This window comes from Tupaia chinensis, unplaced genomic scaffold, assembly GCF_000334495.1.
Source record: "Tupaia chinensis unplaced genomic scaffold, TupChi_1.0 Scaffold000486_1, whole genome shotgun sequence".
Taxonomy (NCBI): domain Eukaryota; kingdom Metazoa; phylum Chordata; class Mammalia; order Scandentia; family Tupaiidae; genus Tupaia; species Tupaia belangeri.
The window spans coordinates 549893-566730 of NW_006159998.1; the positions used below are offsets into that span (position 1 = coordinate 549893).

Below are 16838 nucleotides of genomic sequence, written 5' to 3' on the forward strand. Positions count from 1 at the left end.
AATAAATTCTCAAAAAATTACTGTATTTTGGACACTTTTGTCTCAATTTATCAAGTTATCTCTGTGTCAGCAAATAGCAAGTCCATTAATTCTATAATTTTATTCTCATTAAGAATATTGAGGTGTCTCCTCTCAATAAAACCTTTTTGTTTGGGACCAGCAGTTAGCGTAATGGCTATGTCGCTGGACTCCCACGTAGTCGACCATGGTCCGAGTCCTGGATCCAGTGGTTTAAACTCACGCCGGGTGTGTGTGCGTGCGTGCCCAAGATCCCGAGAGGAGAATGAGGAGAAGGGATTGTGGCGTGGCCATCCCACCTGGGGGGTAATTTCTTGCTTTCTGTCTGTCTCTGTCTGTCTGGCGAGCACACGCGCCCTATAGCAAAAACCTCTCCAAAAAAAGAAAAAAAATAAAACCTTTATGTTTTACAATTGTTTTTGTTAAAAGTTTGCTTGTTTCTTCCATGACAGGGAGAGACAAAAAGACAGAGATGAGGGGGACACATAATGCGTTTATTTTTGTGTTTTTTTTTAATTTATATTTATTTTTTGGAGAGGTTTTTGCTATAGGGTACACGCGCTAACCAGAAAGACAGAGACAGAGAGACAGAAAGCGAGAAATCACCCCCAGGGGGGATGGCCACGCCACAATCCCTTCTCCTCCATGCTCCTCTTGAGATCTTGGGCACGCAAGCACATGTGCCTGGTGTGAGTTTAAGCCAGTTGGTCCAGGACTGGAACCTGAACCACGGTTGACTACATGGGAGTCCAGCGACGTAGCCATTACTCTAACTGCTGGTCCCTCGTAATGGGATTTTCATGCTACCATCCACCTCCGGCCTCAGCCAGACTAAATCACACACACGTGTACCCAGCATATACAGGGAGACTTTGGGACGTGAACCTAGGGCTTTCTTATATGGATTCAGCCCTGCAGTGCATTGCATTACTGCTGTACCACCATAGCTGGCCTGCAGTAAAGGCTTTTGATAAGGGTTATTATGATACAGTCAATTGTATTAATAAACCAGACACTACTATATCATTTATTTGGAACCATAGATTTCATTTCCATGTAGTTGTGAGCCATTTTAATTTCTAGTTCAATACCTAGTTTGTCCTTGGATTACATTAAAACTTATTCATCCATTTTGACCTAGAAATGACCTTTCAGAGAAAGCTTTATCTAAATTTTTAGAGTTTTTTTTTAAAACTGTACAGCATGCATACTTGAAGAGACAGAGAAGAGTTAGAGAGACAGAAAGTGGGAAATAACCCCCCACTCCAGGTGGGATGGCCACGCCTCAATCGCTTCTTCTCTGTTCTTCTTTAGAATCTTGGGCACGTGTGCACACATGCCCAGCATGAGTTTTAAGCAGCCAGGTCCAGGACTCATACCACAGGTGACTATGTAGTAGTCCAGCAATGTAACCATTACTTTATCTGCTGACCCCCAATAGAAACCATTTCTGCAAAAGTGCAGTTCAATGGAGATGGAGTTTTATAAATAACACTTGTACAACAGTAGTGAACTTGGGACTAATTGTGTATTTCAAATAAATATTTCTATATAACACAATCCTATAATACAATAAATGTAAAATTATTAAATATTCACGTATAATTTGAAGAGACTGGAGAAAAGTCATGGAATCGTTATAAAGCAAGATTTCATCTCACCATTTTATTTTCTTTCTGATTGCTATAAGAAAAAAGATGAATTATAGCAGACAGAATGAGAGAGGAAAAAAAAATGACTGCCTGGAGGGGATGTCCATGCCATAATCTCTTTTCTCTATTCTTTTATCAGGATTTGGTTACAAATGCCCACAGAACGAGGGTGTTTCTCATGTTGCCATGTCCAGGACTACCACCACACTAAACCACCTGCCACTGACTGGCACATACATCATTTATCTTTTTATATATACTTTATTTTTCTTTGTATTTACCTCATTTAGAATATAACATGCAGATTATAAGAAATAATGAATTTTTACTCAGAAAATATAAAGCCACATAGCAACAAAAATGTTTGCATTTTTCCTCTTTTATTACTATTAGACAGCTCAAAAAGTATTTAGAATTAAGTAGGTAAATATCTATATTAGCCAAATTATCTTTGAGTAGAGTACTGAAAAAAAAAAAGATTTGTTGTGATCTAAAAGTACTTATAAAGTAAAACATTTTATTTCATTCTTTACAAACATTGACTAAACATCATATAGAATTAGATTTAGAAATAATTTAAGATAATAAGAATTGCTAACAATAAATAACTTACAGTAAGCATTGAATGATCATACAGTAAAAAACTTATAAAACAAAAAAAGAAAATAGAGTAATGATAATTATTGAATTAGTGAGGGGATTCTTAATATTTAACAAATCAAATAGATAAGAAAAATAAAAATGTAAACAACTAATTACATATGTAATTTTATAGCCTTTGAGAAATAGAAAAGATAAAGAATGTACATGATTTGCAGAAATCATGAATATCTTTTGTAATTAAAATACTTATAAACTGGATATGTGTATTTTTTTCAATACTAAAAGCTCTCTATAAATGTTTATTTATATATTTGCTGACAATGACAATTTAAACAAATCTCAAGAACAGCACATGACCTAAGCATTAAAAAAAAAAAAAAAAAGTTTGGTCTTAAAAAGAAATAGGGGGGAAACAGCAGTTAGCGTAATGGCTATGTCGCTGGACTCCCACGTAGTCGACTGTGGTTCGCGTCCCGGACCCGGTGGCTTAAAACTCACGCTGAGCGCGTGTGCGTGCGTGCCCAAGATCCCGAGAGGAGAATGGAGAAGGGATTGTGGCGTGACCATCCCCCCTGGGGGGTGATTTCTCGCTTTCTGTCTCTCTGTCTCTCTCTGTCTGTCTGATGAGTGCACGCACCCTATAGTGAAAAAACCTCTCAAAAAAAAAAGAAAAGAAAGAAAGAAAGAAATAGGGGCCAGCAAGTGGCATGGTGGTTAAAAGTGCCAGACTCCCACATGGCCGACCGCGGTTCAAGTCTCGGACCTGGTTGCTTGCTTTCTCACTTCCTCTCTCTCTCTCTGTCTCTCTCTGATCAAACTAGAAAATAAGAATGATGATAATAATAAATAAAGTTAAATAAAATAATTCTTTTTTAAAAAAAGAAATAAAGGACAGGGACAAGCAAGTGGTATCGTGGTTAAGAGCACTGGACCCCCATATGGCTGTGTTTGAGTTCAGGACCTGGTGGCTCACTTTCTCATTTTCTCTATCTCTCTCTCTTAATCTCCCCCCTCTCAATCTGTCCCTCTCTGGTCAAATTAAAATAAAATAAATAAATAAAGTTAAATAATTATTTAAAAAAAATAAATAAAGGGACAAAACATAACACATAGATCAAATATGATTTTACTTCAAAATAGATTGTGATAAGAAAGTGACTACAAAAATCTTGGGTATCTGTTGAATAATCATAAATGAGGGAAGCAGGTTGGGAATAACAGGAGGCACTGAAGAGTCTTTATAATTTTTTCTCTATTTCAATTTAAAATACATACATTTATAACAGACTGGAGAACTATTTTGAAATAGTATGTAATTTGCCTTTCCCAAAGATAATTAATTAATTCTTTACCAGGACAGTGTTTAAAAAGACATAGGTTGTGATGAATCAAGCAATCAAGCAGGCACATGTAAGAGAAGGCTGAGGTTTTTTTTTTTTTTTTTTTTAAGAGATTTTTGCTGTAGAATGTGTGCGTTCACCAGAAAGACAGCGAGAGACAGAAAGATAGAAAGCGAGAAATCACCCCCCAGGGGAGATAGCCATGCCACAATCCCTTCTTCGCCAATCTCCTCTTGGGATCTTGGGCACGCATGCACACGTGCCTGGTGTGAGTTTAAGCCACGAGGTCCTGGACTCAAACCACAGTCAACTACATGGGAGTCCAGCAACATAGCCATTTTGCTAACTGGTGGTCCCAAGGCTGATGTTTTCACATTCCAAGAATCAGAATGAAGACTCGAGAAAACATACTAAGCAAAGCAGACATAAGAATGGAACTGAAATGAATTGTTTTGGATTAAAAATGCTCAGGTAATTTTAGAGGACAATTGAGACGTGTTATTTATTTATGTTTTTTGTTTTGTTTTGTTTTTGTTTGTTTGCTTTGTCTTGTTTTGTTTTTAAATTTGCTCAATTGCCAGAAGGAGAGAGAGTACAAAGAGACAGAAAGTGGGAAGTCACTCCCTGCGGGAATGGTCTTGCTGCAATCAATCACTTCTGGACCATTTCTTATTGGGATATTTGGTATGCACATGCACATGCCCAGTGTGTGTTTTTATGCCAAAGTGTTCATAACTTAAACTACAGTTTGGCCATATGGGAACAAAACACTTTAACCTCCACACCACTAGCTAACCCAAGAAGTATTCATTTTTGAGAACAGTTTTCTTGATCCTGCCAAGATCTGATAAAATGGGACAGTGGAGACCTGAATTCCATAGGGTATTGGAATAGACAGCATTACCAACTGTATGGAACAACCAAATTAAATGAGCAGTAAGAAAATATATAAAGGTAAATATTAAGGTGACACATCAGAAAGAAATACAAATGTGATATGTACAAACTCTGTTAATAGTTTCTACTGGGCTCTACAAAGGAATAAGAAACACAGTCCAAGTTTTATGAGAAGTTGTCAGAGACAGAGAAGACAGAGGTGTAAATGGTCCCAGAAGCAATCCTCCATTTCAGAAGGTGACATATAGTATCAGATAGTGTAGGAGTTAAAGATTCTAAATTGAAAGCACACTACATTTTAAAATAACCTCTAATGAATTAGTGGAGCCATTCTACCTGATAAAATAAGTTGATATTTATAAAATAATTTTGGTTACTTTGACTACCATGTAACACACATTATCATGTAAATACATAAAATAGATAACAGAACATTCTAAGGAGATCACGTCTGTCTCACATGTTAGACAATATCTTCTCTAAAAACCCACTAGTGAGATACACTTGCTCTCAAGCGCTCTTAACTGTTTTTAGAAATTTTTTGCTGTTGGGATGTGTACTCTCCAGAGAGAGATAGAAAGAGACAAAGAGACTGAAAACAAGCAATCTCAGCTTGAGGGGGATGGCCATGCCACATCCCATCTCCTTAATTTTCCCCGAAATATTTTGGGCACACATCCACATGTGCCCGGTGTGAGTTTTAAGTCTCTGAATCTGGTACTTGATCTGTGGTCAGCCACGAGGGAGTCTAGTGCCTGAACTGCTATGGTACCTGTTTGCCCCTCTTGTACTCTATCATAAATTAATATTCTGCTCTGTTTGTCTTCCAGATAAATAAGAAAGAAAATGTATAATTTATACTCTCCAATTTTTTGTGTCCATGTGCTTCAACTCAGGTTCATTTTTAAAATGAGAATGACCAGCGACAGACAGAGAACTGCTTCAGGTTAAATAAATAAGCCAGGTAGAGTTCGTATCATTGCATTATCAATGCAGTTTATTTTATAATGTCATTATAACTTAACCATTCTAAAGGTCAAAAACATTTACTGGACAGTTGCTTCATGACAGGGTGTTGTAGAATTTTGAAACACAATGCATGGCCCAATGGCATTGATCATTTAATTTAGAAAGATACATGAAATAGGGAAACGGTTTTAAAGACATTCATGGATAAGCTAATAAAGTGATGTAAAATGAAAGGGAAGATTGACACTGTCATTATAAAGGCTTCATGAAAGCATGAAGGCATCCTTGAAACATGCAACTCAAATTAACTGGTGGGTATCCCATTGGGAATGTGAGAAAAATAAGTGCTTGTGCTTTAATATTCTGTTTTATAACAGGCAAAATTAAAAGATAGATTTTTCTTTGTCTACAATCAAGAAATGAATAGTTCTAGAGCCTTTTAGTTTAAATACAAACATTGTATTGCATGTTATTATTTTTGTTTTATTTTTTGTATTTATTATAATTCTGAGGCAGTTTAATAAAAAAGTGAGCATCGAGAATAAAAGATATTCAAGTGTATATATATATACACATATATAGTTTGTTTATTTTGTTTTAGGGAGGGAGATTTTTGCTAACAGCGCATCCACATGCCTTAGAGACAGAGAGAAAGCAAGAAATCACCACCCATGGGGGATGGCCACAATGGGATCCCTTCTTTATTCTCCTTTATTCTCATGCAAATGCACCCAACATGTTTAAAGATGTTGAGTCTGAGACTTGAGTTTCTATCAACCACATGGAAGTCCATTGACATAACCATTACGTCAACTGCTGGTCACCAATTGTTTCATATTTTTAGTACCGTTAAAAAAGTTTTACAAGTGGTTTATCCAAGTCTCTGATTCAGAGGCAATTAATGTTACCAGATTTTTGGTACATTATTCCAATAATATTAGCTACACATTCAAATATAATAAATATTTATATTTTATATTATTTTGCATTAATATTTTTTAGAGAGATTTGGCTATAGGGTGTGTGCATTCACCAGAGAGACAGAGAGATAGAAAGATAAAATCACCTCACAGTGAGCATGGTCACCCCGCAGTTCCTTCTCTTCCATTATCCTCTCAGGATCTTGGCATGCATGCACACAAGCCATCAGGTCCAGAAGTTGAATCACGGGTGGCTATGTGGGAGTCCAGAAATGTAACCATTATGACATCTATTGGTCCCCTATTTTGCTCTAATTTTTAAATATGAATGTAGTGTTAGTATACTCTGAAGGGATTCTAAAATTCATGGAAAAATGGAATAATGTACAAGCTTTTCTTGGTGTAAAACATATTGTAATTCATGCATAAGATTTTCACGTACACAATTATCATAAAATTTTGAAGATTCTTCCATGAGTACCTAGCTCAGAATTTCTTATACTTAACATTATGTTGTTTCTAATTCGTAATATGCTATTACTTTAAGATATTTGGAATTTAGTATATAGTCACTATTAGACTTCAGTTCTGCTCTATGATTCTAGTATTTAAAAAGGGGGAATATGAATGAAGATAATAAATTTTCTGTGCTAATTACCCAGATACTTTTAGTTTATAGGAAATAAGTCAAAAAGACAAATCACTAATTTCATTAATTACACAGACCAAAAGCAAAGCAGTAGAAGTAAAACTCACTTTGTTAAAGGAATTTATTCTCTGAAATTTTCTGGTATTTTTAGTCTTCAAATATTCATTTTTACGAAATTTTTTCTTGTCTATGTATTAAATCTGAGTGTCATAACGTGATTATTCTCATTATCATTAATCACCCTTTCCATACTTCTATGTGTTTTTTTCTCCTGCAATCTTTTCCCTGTCTTAGAATTCTTTCTGTCTCTCATTCTTCTGAGAAAGTTCACAAACTTTTGGACGCAGAAAACAAATATATCTGTGTTTGCCTGTGCTACACAAATGTGCTTTGTCTTTCTGCTTGAATAAATAAAGCGCTTTTTCTGGGCAATCATGGCCTGCCACCACTATGTGACCATTTGTAACCCTCTCCACTGTTCTTTAGTCATGAAACACAAGGGATGTACCCATCTGGTGGCTGGTTCTTGGATCATTAGAGTGAGAAGATGCCCCCGTGGCAATGGTCACTCCATAATTCTTTCTCATCCATTTCTCCCTCCTTCAGGGATTTTGGACACACATTAACCTACAACTGGCATGTTTCAAGCTGCCATTTCAGGTTTGAACTGGACAATTGACCATGTGTGATTCAGCTAGCTTAACTACCATGTTACCAGCTGGCCGCTTATCTACAGTAATAATTTATGTCTCAGAATTTATCCTTTAAAAGTATGGTGCATATTCTTGATCTTCTCCCTTTCATATTATTACCATTTGCTTTCCCTAAATAAAGCACTATAGGCTAGCACAGAGTACTGAAAATGGTAGATTTAGAAAATATTTGCTGACTGACTATAGGCTTATATACAAATTCTAAACTTTGATTTTGCATTTTTATGATTTAAAGATAAATATATACTGAAACTAAGGAAAAATTAACAATAGAAGAGTTACAGTCCTGGACCTGGTAGCTTAAAACTCACGGGACCAGCAGTTAGCGTAATGGCTGTGTCGCTGGACTCCCACGTAGTCGACCGCGGTTTGAGTCTCGGAACCGGTGGCTTCAACTCCGGGCACGTGTGCGTGTATGCCCCAGAACCCCCAAAGAAAAAACCCCTCAAAAAAAAAAAAAAAAAAAAAAAAAAAAAAACCCTCACACCAAGCACAAGTGCATGTGTGATGTGTGGCCAAAACCTAGAGAGTAGAATGGAGGAGAAGGAATTGGCGTGTGACCATCCTCCTTGTGGTGTGATTTCTCACTTTCTGTCTCTCTGTCTCTTTGTCTCTCTGGTGAGTGTATGAGTCCTATAGCAAAAAATCTCAAAAAAAGTATGTACTTTATTGTGTAGAAATTACATCTCAATAATAATGTTAATTAAGAATAAGGATATATTTAAAAATAATGATGACATTGTGTTAATTGCTAATGTATCTTTAAAAACAATAAAAATGCATGGCAGTGGCCCAACCTATTGGGGCAGGCAATAGGGGAGCAGCTGCAAGGTCCTAAGACCTAGGACTTCTTTCTCTCTTCTCTGTATTTTTCTCTTTTTCATAAAAATGTGAACCTTTACAAATACTAAATAATATATAGATGTGTACCAATGAGTATTCTATTATATAAACTTAATTGCTTAAACTTAAATATAAATGTATCCATATTATAGCATTCTACTTGGCTTTTGAAATGTTTTTAAATACAAGTTGCATGATATAATAAAGGTTAATTTTAGTCTCTCTATTTACTCTCCAAAGTGTCTAGTGGCAGACAATTACTGATGTCCAGAGTCTCAGAGTACTACTCCCTGAGCAGCTTAAATTTGGAACAGAGAAGTGTAATTAATAGGATATATAAGAATTACATTTTTTAAAAGTTTGTCACAGGAACTGTTGTAAAATAATCAGAATTAAAGTTTTTATAAAGTTTCTCAGAAAATACTGTATCCAAAGACATCATCAGGTCAAGGGTTAAAAGGCTTTGGTTCTTTGATATGTAAATAAATTTCAATACATTTTCGAGTTTACTTCCCAGTTAATGAGGTGCAAAACCTAGTCAGAGTGAAAGAGGTACTGATCATTGAATTATCCTTCACATGAGTTCAAGAGAGAGGGTAAGGGGGCTGAGTGGTGGCACAGCTACAAAATGTGACCCTCAACAAAGCTGATCCACATGGAAAGGTTCTGGATTTGTGTCTGGAAATATTCCTACATATGCCGGGCATTCACATGCCGAAGATCCAGGACTGGCTGAGGCAGAAGGGGGTTTGCCTCAGCCTCCATACCTTATTGAGGGTGCCATAACTGTCTCTATCCCTTTTTCTCTTTTTTTCTCTCTTGCTCTCTCTTAGAAGAAAGAAAGAAAGAAAGAAACTTAAAATGAAAATGAACTATGTTATGAGTGGATCCAGGTTGGGGCCAGCATGTGGTGTGGTAATTGATATTCTGGGCCTCCACATGCCAGACTGAAGTTCAAGTCCCAGACATGGTGGCATGTTTTCTTACTTTCCCTCTCTTGCTCTCTCTGATCAAATGAAAAAAATAACTATAATAGATAAAATTAAGTAAGTAATTATTAAAAGCAAAGAGCGGAACCAGATGACACAAAAAAAGCTAAGAAAACAAATCATTTCCAGAGACATTGTCATTAGAAATATGCCCATATGACTAGTAATAACTGTGTTTCTCTGAAGCAAAAGGGGAGTTGTATGAGCACATTGTTTCTCAGTTTCATCACTGTATAATGAACGTGAAGTGGCAGAAGGGTTTCTCTAGGTCTAATGTACAGAAATATGGCATTGTTAAAGATCATAGATTTTCAGACTCTAAACTCTGTAGAAATACCCTCTATGTTTGGGAGAAATTGTGAAGGGACCATTAGTGAACAAAAATGAGGACTATGATGGAGGCTGGCTTAATTCCAATAATATTTCTGTTTCTTTGATACATAGTAAAACAAACAAATACACAAAAACTCTGGTGTTCTCATATTTGCTTTGGAAGAAGTGATTCATTTCTACAATGTCATGTATAGAAATGCTGTCTACTATGTGCTAATACTCTTTGGAGTGGATTTTCTTCCTTATTCTCTGTCTTCAATGCTCAGTTCTTTGAATATCAATCTAATAGAAGACTAGAAAGATGTCCACTTGAACAGTGAGACTCAGATGTAAGAACTACTGTTTCTGAAATACTAGATGCAAAACTGTACTGTGAAATGAGTGTAATATACTTCTTTATTTTGCTAAGTGATTGATATGTCTGATGTATTATTTCAGTTTTTTAGGTGTTTTCAGTGATTGTCATACTTAAGTGAATAATGTAAAAGCCCACTCTTTTTTTTTTTTTGAGAGTTTTTTACTATAGGTGCATATCTTCAATTTAGAAGCAGATATAAACAGAGAGAAAGCAAGAAATTGAGAAATCATCTCCCAGGGGGATGTTCACGTGGCAATCTCTTCTCCCCTCAGGATTTTGGACAATCATGTACATGCATCTGGCTTGAGTTTCAAGCTACTGGGTCCAGAAATTGAACTGCAGGTGGCCATAGGAGTCCAACACCTTAACCACCACCTGCTGGCTCCAGTCATTTCTCCCTTTTTAATGATAGGACAGGAGTGAAATCAGCTTATCCCAGTGGAAAAATAGACATTGAATTTGTCATAGCCTGTATGTAGTTTGATAACTTTGTGTCAAAGGTTGAGTGGAGTTCTCATCAGAAGAAATAAGTGAAAGAAGCCCCATGTGAAAATACCAAATCAGTAACAAAAAGAGGACAGAGGACCAATGTAAGAGAAGCATGGTGTACCAAATAGAAACAGATTTAACATAAATAAAATGGGGACCAGCAGATGGTGTTGCGGTTACCGGACTCCCCATGGCCAACAGCGGTTCAAGTCCCACACATGGTAACTTGAAACTCACACCAAGAAGGTGTACATGCATGCACAAAATCTCAAGAGGAGAATGGAAGAGAAGGAATTGTGGCATGAATAACCTGCTGGAGTTTATTTCTCCCTTTCCCTTCCACTGTCTCTGTCTATCTGGCAAGCACTCAAGCACATATTCCATGAAACAAACAAACAAAAAATTTAAATTAATTAATTAATAAAATGCAGTTAGAAACACACTATCAAATAATCATGAAACCCTAAAAAAGGAAGAAACAAATGTAAACACAAAACTAAATAGATTTCATGCATGCCAATCTTATCTCCATATATGCCTACAAATGGCTGAAATAGAACAAGTATTGGGGCCTGCAAATGGCACAGTGGTTATGTCACTGGACTCCCCCATGGTCATTCACATAGTGACTTGAAAATCACACCGGGCTAGTCTGCACGTGTGCCCAAGATACAAAGAGGAGAAATAAATAAATAAATAAGAAGGGATTGCAGTTTGGCCGTTCCCCCTGGGGTGATTTCTCACTTTCCCTCTCACTAACTCTCTCTCTCTGGCAAGTATGTGTTCCCTAAGGCAAAAACCAAATAAACAAACAAAAAATTCTAAAAAAGTGAAATAGGACAAGTATGTTAAAAGATTTTTTGTTTGTTTTCGTGTACAGGCACTTTCACTTAATTCCTGAGTTTCATTCCTACAACTAAGACATTAAGTGAAGTTGTCAACACATGAGGAGCTAAAAACCACTGTAAAATATATATTTTTCAATAGATGTCATGTAATGCCACCCTTGAAAAATACAATAATTGTATGGAAAGCATACAGTAGATAGCTCCAGCAAGTGACAAGACATCACAAAACAATACAGCAAATGCACTGTAATAATTTTTTACTTATTCTGAATACATTATTATGGGTGTACAATAAAGTAATTTATAAATTTATAAATGAAAAATTTAGTTCTGTGTGATTATGAACCCTTCCTGTAGTGAGTTCTAACTGACTATGGGACCAGGACAAGGAAGGCTGTTTGTCAAAGAGGTAAATTATCTTTATTTATTTATTATTTTTAGAGAGATTTTGTTATAGAGCACATGCACTCACCAGAGAGACAGAGACAGAAAGCAAGAAATTGCCCTCTACAGGGATGGCCACGCTGCAATCCCTTCTCCTCCATTGTCCTCTTAGGATTTTGGGCACACACACATATGTGCCTGACATGAGTTTTATAACACTGGATCTGAGAACTTGAACAGTGGTCGACTATATAGGAGTCCAGTGATGTAACCATTATGCCATCTGCTGGTCCCAAACTGGTAGGTTATTAAGAGACAGGTGGCTACATTAAATAATACTGCTTAGAACGCTTATTTTTGAGGTGGCTTGTATTTTATTTTCAATCAGCTATATTTTTTTCCGGATGCATGATTAGGCAACATTATATGAACAAAAACTTTAGATGTTTGTGAGCAAAAATGACTTAATTTTCATAAAAGTTAACCTAGAAATAGAATGTTCTCCTTCTGAATAAGGATCTCACTACCAAGTATGCAGAAGAGATCAAGAATAGCATTTTTGTCATGTGACACATTTTTTGAAGGTTTTGATTATCTGGATCTGGTTAAATTATGGAAACAAATAAAAATGCCAAATCTGTATTAATTCTCAAGAGCCCAATATAAATAACCAGAAAGACTTTTGCTTTTTCTGAAAGTAATTCTATACAATCAAGCATCTTTTCTAAGTGACAAGAGACTCCCCACAGTGGGAGCTCTGTGCTGATGAGGGACTGCAGAGGTGGGTGAGTCTATCCAAACAAAAGAAGCTTTGAAACTTGACTGAAATGATTGTCCAGGAAAAGCAGTCTTATAAAAATTAAATTGACACAGGAGAGAAGATCTCCCCAAGGATGAAAGTAACTGTTCCTATATTAAGACCAACTGGTACTTGAAGCAAACAAAAAATATTGCAGAATTAGTGACATTTTGACAAAAAGTAGTGACAAAAACTTTATAGTATAAAACTCACCCTGATATAGACAACTCATGAAAAACTATACAGGTAAGTTACAATTGTGTTTTATACTATGTTGAAGAAATATCTAAATGTGAAAAATCAAGATTCAAATAATAAGAGCATAAAATTCTGAAAACTTTATCTGAAAATAAGTTCATTATATAAATCATTTACCACTTAACTTTGTGTAAAACTACATAAAATTAGATCTGTGTCAAATAATAATGGCATTAGTAAAAAATACAATTCATTTAAAGTATCTGATAACTATTCCTAATGGAAATGTGTAGATATTAGAGAATATTTGTCTGATCATCTTTATCAATGCATCAGCTGAAGGGGTTAGAAGGTGTGCAGGTAGATTTTAAGAGATAGGGAAATATTGGGTCATCGGAAAAGGCATGAAGCATTTTTTGCATAGGATAGAAAAATATATCATCATTTCTGACCCCCCATTACATAAATTTTTGTTCTGAAATCTTGGGAAATAAACACTGATTGAGCAAGCATAAAGCATATTGTCAAGCAATGATGACTTGCCGACTTTATACCAATGATATTCATATGAAACATAACAAGAAAGGGTTTTTATTTTTGCTTTGTTTTGTTTGGGTTTTTAGTACCATTCATATGTCTTGGCCACTTATATGGCCAGAGTAAATAAGAATTAAGTTTAATCAAAGTTATATTACTATAAGGCAATATTACAAATGAAAAATAAAGGGAGTTGCATTTGATTATAAGGGCATTATATGACAATAAGGAGTCTCACATAGATAAGGGGAGTTCTATAATAAGTATTAAAATGTGTAGGCTATATTTTTTATTAAGCTAAAAGTTACTTAAGAGTTGTCACAGACCATACAGGGAGTGTTTATAGGGAAAGTTGATGAACACTGTGCTGGGATTAATGTTCTCATATTTAGTAAAAGTAATAGGTAACACACATCAATTAGAGTGAGAATAATGCATATAATTATTCCTCATTTATAAAAAGTGATGTTTATGGCCGAATAGTATTCCAAATCTCTTCACAATCTAAATAATATATAGCGATTTAATGTGTGAATAATAATAAAAAATTTTAAAAAATTAAATAACCAACTTTTTTGGTTCTTAAAAAAAGAAAGAAAAATATGTTTGTATTTGAGTATAAAAGAGATGACTTAAAACTCATTTTGAATAATAATGAAATAAAAACAGCAATGAAAAAGTTTTACTTTCATTTAAAAGAATAGGAAATATGACTACCAATACGAAGAAAATAAATTCAGACAAAACAATACAAAGAGCTCGTACCATAAGTCCACTCATAATTAGGAAATAGTTAAGATACGATTTCTCCACAATATTCTCTAAACAACACACATTTCCCAGTGCCTCTGGTATCATTATCTCCAAATCTATAGAATACATTAGAATTGCGATTCTTGAATTATTTTATTTCCAAGTTCCTTTCTAAAGTTTCTAATCTCATTTCCTAGTAATGGTAGAAAAAATTTGTGAAAATATATATGTATTTCATGCATCTCTTCCAGTTAACATAAGGAGAATGTGTGGTTCAATATGTGAATGAACTAATCATTAAAATTTACCATGTCCACAGATAAAGAACAAGTTAAAGCAGAATATTCAAATATCACTACTATGATGGACTTTGTTCTTTTGGGGTTTTCTGATACTCCTAGTCTCCAGCGGACTCTTTTTGGTATATTTTTACTCATATATTTGACTATCTTGATGTGCAATAGTTTCATAATAATAATTACAAAAATAGACTCTGATCTCCACACACCCATGTATTTTTTCCTGGGCAATTTTTCCTTTTTGGAAATCTGTTATGTATCAGTAACTATCCCAAGAATGCTCATGGATCTTTGGACTCAGAAAGGTCATATTTCTTTTCTTGCCTGTGCTGTACAGATGGTTTTTGTCCTGATGCTTGGAGGCACAGAGTGTGTCCTCCTGGCAGTGATGGCCTACGACCGCTATGTGGCCATTTGTAACCCTCTCCATTATGCTCTAGTGATGAACCACAAGGTCTGCATCCAGCTGGTGGCTGCCTCGTGGATCAGTACAGTTCCAGTTGTAATGGGGCAAACATGGAAGACTTTCTCTTTGCCGTTTTGTGCATCTCACTCAATCAATCACTTCTTCTGTGATGTGCCACCAATACTCAAGCTTGCTTGTGGTGACACAGTTGTGAATGAGACAGCAGTCATGGTAGTTGCAGATAGTTCGATGTTTGTCATGGTTCCATTTGTGTTGATTGTTTTCTCCTATGGCAAAATCATCTCCAACATTCTGAAATTGTCATCAGCTGGAGGGAGGTCTAAAGCCTTCTCTACCTGCTCTTCTCACCTGACAGTTGTAGTATTATTCTATGGAACAGGTATTATCACTTATTTACAACCCAAATCGAACCAGTCTGAGGAAATGAGGAAACTAATCTCTCTTTTCTACACCATTTTTATCCCAGCTTTGAATCCCATCATATATACTCTGAGGAACAAAGATATCATGAAGGCACTGAGAAAACTACTAGCTAAATTGTTACCATGAGGTAAAGCCTTGATTTATGGAAATAGTCTGTTTCCAGGTTTGTCATTTTGTTAGAATAGAAACAGACTGTTAGCTTTGTTTTCACTTTCCTGATGAATGATAAGGAAATTATAACGACGCTCCCACATTGTGTAAGGAGACCTTTCACAGAGCTTATTTAAGAGCCACTGTGTAACCAGAGGACAGACAAATGCCAGAGCAAGGTTCATATTTTGTAGATCCGTCTTTTCTTCATGGTTAACTATTGGGTTGAGAGTGCCTGAGTGACAGAATACAAGGTAGCTGTATTTGTTGAAGAAGGAGAAATTAGGGTCCTGCTCTGTGATAAATTTTCTTTAACCCTCCCATTCTTTCAGAAGAATTTTCTGCCATTCTCTGACCTTATGGTTGGATTTAACTACTGAGATACTCTACAAACTGCAAAGATGAAGGAAGCAGTGGAATTAGAGTTTCTTTACTTCTTTCCCTGCATCTATCTCTTGTTTCTGTCCAGGACCTTTGAAGAGTACAAATCCTAAGGGGTTGCCATCCACTATTTCGCAGTTTTAAAGTTCTCCAGTAGCATGACTCTAAATGTAGCTTGGTAATATCAATTTAGTACTGGAAACTTCTAAAATTGTACCACCAGCTACTTATTCTCATGTGCAGTGGGTTGAATCTTGGCTTCTCAAAATATATCTTTGATATCTTCATATGTATCATGCTTTGGACAAAAAAGCTTTTTGCAGATGTAATTAACATGAGGATTTTGAAATGAGATCCCTGTGATTTAGGGCAGCACTAAATCCAATGATATGTATCTTTATAAAAGACCAAGAGTTGAAGAAGTTTAGAAAACTGACCAAGAGAAACAGAAAACAATGTTATATAAAGGTGAAGAAAGAGATTGCAGTGATTTTGCCACATACCAAGGAAGTCTACGAGCTATCGACACCTGGAACCTTCTGATAGAGTGAGACACTGCCAACACCGTGACTGTGGACATTTGCTGGGAGAACTGTGAGTTACTAATTTTCAGTTGTTTTAAGTCATCCAATTTGTGGTCATTTAAGATAGATCTATGAAAACAAAATAACATGTAAACTTTGCTCAGGTTAGTTTTTATTTTTTCTTTTTTCATCTTTAGATGAGTTCTGTACTCTGCCAGACCCCAGGTGTTATATCATGCCCCCTCCCCCTCAATTTTTCTGTGTATTTTGGATCATAATTTTGTATTATTTTCTTCTGAAAGAAAAATTGAAATACTTAGGCTTTTTACTTTACAAACTGAA

At 35.6% G+C, this 16838-nt stretch overlaps 1 protein-coding gene across 1 annotated transcript; it reads left to right on the plus strand.

Moving 5' to 3' along the window:
* Positions 1-14595: 14595 nt before the first annotated feature.
* On the plus strand, positions 14596-15567 carry LOC102475556 (olfactory receptor 10AG1). Its single transcript, XM_006156286.2, has one exon. It carries the CDS (start codon positions 14602-14604, stop codon positions 15565-15567), a length of 966 nt encoding a protein of 321 aa, XP_006156348.1. The 5' UTR covers positions 14596-14601.
* Positions 15568-16838: the final 1271 nt, after the last annotated feature.